This window comes from Phytophthora parasitica (genome assembly GCF_000247585.1).
Source record: "Phytophthora parasitica INRA-310 unplaced genomic scaffold supercont2.8, whole genome shotgun sequence".
Lineage (NCBI taxonomy): Eukaryota > Oomycota > Peronosporomycetes > Peronosporales > Peronosporaceae > Phytophthora > Phytophthora nicotianae.
In genome coordinates this window covers 56,423-60,678 of record NW_008648994.1, presented here as the reverse complement: position 1 = coordinate 60,678, position 4,256 = coordinate 56,423, and the positions used below count along the sequence as shown (strand labels likewise).

The 4,256-nt window shown below is 45.9% G+C and overlaps 2 protein-coding genes across 2 annotated transcripts; both read right to left on the bottom strand.

Moving 5' to 3' along the window:
* Window positions 1-181: 181 nt before the first annotated feature.
* On the bottom strand, window positions 182-1,781 carry PPTG_05658 (hypothetical protein). The gene is made up of 2 exons (XM_008899366.1): window positions 659-1,781; window positions 182-601 (listed from the first exon to the last, which is right to left on the bottom strand). Exons 1-2 carry the CDS (start codon window positions 1,738-1,740, stop codon window positions 526-528), a joined length of 1,158 nt encoding a protein of 385 aa, XP_008897614.1. The 5' UTR covers window positions 1,741-1,781; the 3' UTR covers window positions 182-525.
* A 675-nt stretch (window positions 1,782-2,456) lies between these two features.
* Window positions 2,457-4,145, bottom strand: PPTG_21730 (hypothetical protein; the record flags this gene model as incomplete). Its single annotated transcript, XM_008899914.1, has 4 exons — window positions 2,457-2,648; window positions 2,825-3,133; window positions 3,454-3,478; window positions 4,120-4,145. The coding sequence occupies 4 exons, from the start codon at window positions 4,143-4,145 to the stop codon at window positions 2,457-2,459; spliced, it is 552 nt and encodes a 183-aa protein (XP_008898162.1).
* Window positions 4,146-4,256: the final 111 nt, after the last annotated feature.

Sequence of the window (4,256 nt, the reverse complement as noted above, 5' to 3'; positions counted from 1 at the left end):
AACAGTTTCAACTCCTTGAGGCCAAGGCGAAAATGCCAATTCGCGCATCCAGATCGATCCTCCAACCATCAGGAATACGCAGAGACCATGAAGTGCTGCCATAACTGCATTCGTATTCGCGATAAAGTGGTGATGCTCTGCCGTCTTGCCGATCCCGAAGTACTCGAATGTCATGTACATGTAGGTCTTCTGGAGCTCGTAGTAGAACACCGTATATGCCGCGTTGTAACCAAAGGCAACCAAGTGAACTGCAAGAATGATAACCCACCACAACGCGAAGCTCCATGGCCCTAGATCGACATACTGCGAAGAGGGGACCAACGACTTCGTTCTTCCAGGCATGATAAGCGCTGCACTATTCGCTAGAATTAAAGCCCTGGTCTGAAACTGTGCGATTACATTGTGGGTCCAACGTGGCCTAAATATAGGATTTGAGGCAGCCTTGACCAAAAATTGATTTAGGTCTGCTAATCATTCGAATGACGTTCAAATCTGGTAGCCACTGTGAGGTGACTGCAATTACCCTTACTTGCCCGGTGTTTTTGATTTTTTAGCAGGCTTGTGTCGGCGTCGACATATACGCAATCGCATCCCCACATTCCTACAAAAGGCACAGTTAAACGAGAAATAGTTCACATTTGAGAAAGTACACACCTACCTGAGCAAGAGGACTGGTACGCGGTCCGGAAACTCCTGGTTAAACCTCTTAGCTGCACGAAGCATTGACTTGAGCTGATTGGGTGGGGTTGCCGTCATCGAGGTGAGCCCAATCCACTTTGCAAGCGCCTCAGCCACCTCCTTAAACACTTTCCATCGTTCTTCGGACCTCTGGGGTACGTCGATCATTTGGAAGTGTTTGTACCTGTTCATTTCCTGCTGAAAATCGACGATTAACTTCTTAACGGGGCCTTCAACGCGTCTTCCCGTCAGTTTGCCCTTCTTTTGAATAGGAAGCACAGTCTTTTCCATCATTGTCAGCAAGTCTTCCGAGTGGGTTTCGGCGTATTTCTTGAGCTTGAGGCGGGTGGATCTCAGCACAGCGTCTGATAACGCTGCCGGGATCCCCGTGAGAGTATCAGCCAGCTCTAGTACGTTGCCCAGTTTCTTGACCAGATGAACCACACACATGCCACGCATATTCCCAGCCACCTGATCGTCGGCTAAAATTGTAGCGAGTTTCCCCGCTGTATCCCGAAACAAACAGGCAGCAGCTTCATTAATTGGAACCTTACTTACCATCAACTGGAACAGGTTGTCAGTCACCTTACGACATGCTGTCAGGGCAACATGACTCTTGTTGCGTCGCATGCCTGCCTCCAAAGTGGCTGAAGCCTCTCCTGTCTTTAGCACAAAGTGTTGCAGTCTTGTAGCTACTTCCTCTGGAGATGGCGGGTTACGACCCTGGTCGATGTCTTGCTTCTCCGAATTCGCCTGCACGGCTTCATCTTCCGTCCCCGTCTCCACATCCATTGGGTCGATCGTCTCAGTCGTAAGTTCTAAAGTCTCTGTAGGGATAGCAACACGGTTTTGGCGAGTTTGTGTCACAACTGCGGCTACCAATGCCTGTAACTCGGTCTGCACGCTCTCAATTTCAGCCGCTAGCTCGTGGAAACGCTCCGAAGCTTCTTGAGAACATGGTGCGGACGTATCGAGAGACGTAGCGGCCTTGATGTGCTGCTGGGCCGCATCGACCGTAAGTGACAGCTGGTGCTGCAGGGCTTGAAGCGTGGCCAACGACATTCAGTTGAAAGATTGATCGCCAAATGCATGCCACATACACTAGTACCGTATATGACGTTAAGATATGCCCATTTGCGCCTTTATGTTATTGATCCACTAATACAGTAGTACTATTGAGCTATAATATTAAAAGCCTCAAATTTGCATATTTAAGTATTGGGAATGGTAATACTATATCGTGAAGGCGAGTTTGGATAATACCAATTCTTATTATCATTTTTTATTTATTATGTTTTGAAGTATCAAGCTGTGTATATTCTTGAAGAAATATACGTATCGTGATACTTCAAATGAGACCACGCAAAACAAAATAATACTAATGAAACTAAGTACGAATCGCGATTTAAGCACACCACGGGAAAGAGGGGCGTCTCCTCTATCTTTTGAGCACTTGGTTAGCTTCTAGGACCGAGATCTCACTGAGTTATGAGCCGCTAGAAAAAAAATCTCGTTTCCAAAATTGAAAAAGGAATTTTTTATTTGACATTCTGACGTAAACTTGTCGCGCGGAGCCAATGGTGTTGTCCGTTTATTCCAATTGTTACTGGAACATGTGCAAAACTTTAATTTTATCCACAGTTTCACATTAGTGATATGGTACCATAAGTATCATTTTGTATTATTTTGGAGACAGGTATCATTTTGACTAAACAAAATGTGTCTGTTGCAGAATAGATCTGCTTCATTTACGAACCATCTTGGGAGTAGGACGACTCTCATCCTGAACGTCCGGTCCTGGTTTGCCTTCGCTGCTGCAGCCATTGAAGCTCGGTGTTCTCAACGAGCTTGTTTGGCTGCTTTAGCGTCTTGCTGTTGCAGCTCCCTTGGCTTTGCATAGATAGGACATCTTGGAACTCTTCCGGCACATACGGGTTGATTTTGTTGTGCAGATCTAGCATTGGTTTTCGCTGTTGAGAGGAGGAGGGCTCAGGTCTTCCAGAAAGTGAGTGAACCTGCGATCTACTTTGATGTCTTCGGTGGCAACTCCATCAACGCTTCGCCGCAGATCCTGTCTAGTTGCTTCGTTGCCGGGTCCTTTGCGGCACAAAACAACTCCAGGCTGATCTTTAACCATAGATAACACCTGGTACTGCTGCACGCTTGTTAGGTTCTTGTAGAGCTCGGTCACTACTGGTTTAAAGCTCTTAAAAAATACATTGCCTCGCGAGATGTGAACGGTAGTGTTGGAGGTGGCAGAATTGTTCACAGCGGAGATAATATGATCCGTTGTCCAGCAATCCTGGCGAGAAACGTGCTTGCGAATGTGGCCGAATCCACAGTCACAAGCGTTCTTCGTGTGACCTTTCACAAAGAACTTGTAGTCCGCTCTCGTCTCCACGAACGTCGTCTTGGCTGGAGACAGGTGCTGCTCGCTCTTGACTGGAGGCAGGCGCTATATTCTCTTGACTGGAAGCAGCCTCGTCAATGTTGGTGTCTTGAGCAAGCTGGACTCTGAAAACTTGCGAGTCCTCCCCACACTCGCTGGGCGTCACGGCACTAGAGTCGCAAGCAGAGAACTGAGTGGCTGCAACATCTTGAGAGGACGACAGTGGGGGGGGCGGCGGTGGTAGTTGGCGAAGCATTGTGGACACTAATATCTTCTTGAAAGCCGTTTGGTAAATGAGTGGGTTAGCTTTAGTGACCGTTTGGATTTTCAAAACGGTTTTGACCCTTTTTTAAACTTCGTGTAGGTACGAAAAATGATGGCCCAACTTTGAACGCGATTATCTCGACAACTCTAAATGGCACATTAGTATCATTTTGTATTGGGTGGTCTCAAATATGTGATAATTCTACTAACGCGGTTAACATTAACCGAGCTTAAGTAGTAGTATCTCACATAGTACTACTAGTAATATCAGGGGTAATACATTCTTTGACGCCTATTAACTTAGTCCATAAGACTCATCGATATGCATGCTGATTGGCCGGGATGGCAAGCGACATTTTCATCGAAAGTTCTACAAGTTCGCTGTCGTTGAGGAATAAAATTTGGCTGGAAGCCAGTACTGATGATTTGGATGTTTTTCAGTGTGATTTTTTTTTTTTTGACGAAAATTGTCGTTATCGTGATGTACTGCAATAACTGTATCAATTTACTTTACTGAAAAGCACAAAAGTGTTGGCACAATTCAGTTTTCATCCATTGCAATAATTTCCGGAGTTATAACACAACTGGTTCGTTATTAAAGCGTAATTTGGACGGCGCTCTTCATTACCAGGTTGACTCGACCTACAGTCGCGATGCTGTCTGAAACTCAACGTAATCCTATGTCAATGCCATTAAATTCAACGATGATGTTTGCTCCAGTTGATGTAATCATCCATGTACAACACCAATAGACTTGTTATTCAGCAAAAAGTTCCAGAGCCCCTCACGCTCGAACGAAGAAAATCTGCACCATCACCACTTTCGAGAACTGCCATGCGAAAAGACTACTTTCTAGCCGTGGTTACGCTTGCATGTTGCAGCAGCTTCTTCGTGTGCGCCAAGACCATCGTATCAACTTGTGGTC

What these genes read in the sequence shown, in the direction of transcription:
- PPTG_05658 (XM_008899366.1), bottom strand. Translation starts at nt 1,740, where the DNA reads ATGTCGTTGGCCACGCTTCAAGCCCTGCAGCACCAGCTGTCACTTACG. An exon ending in GTACCAGTCCTCTTGCTCAG is followed by an intron (nt 602 to 658) that starts GTAGGTGTGTAC and finishes TGCCTTTTGTAG; the next exon opens with GAATGTGGGGATGCGATTGC.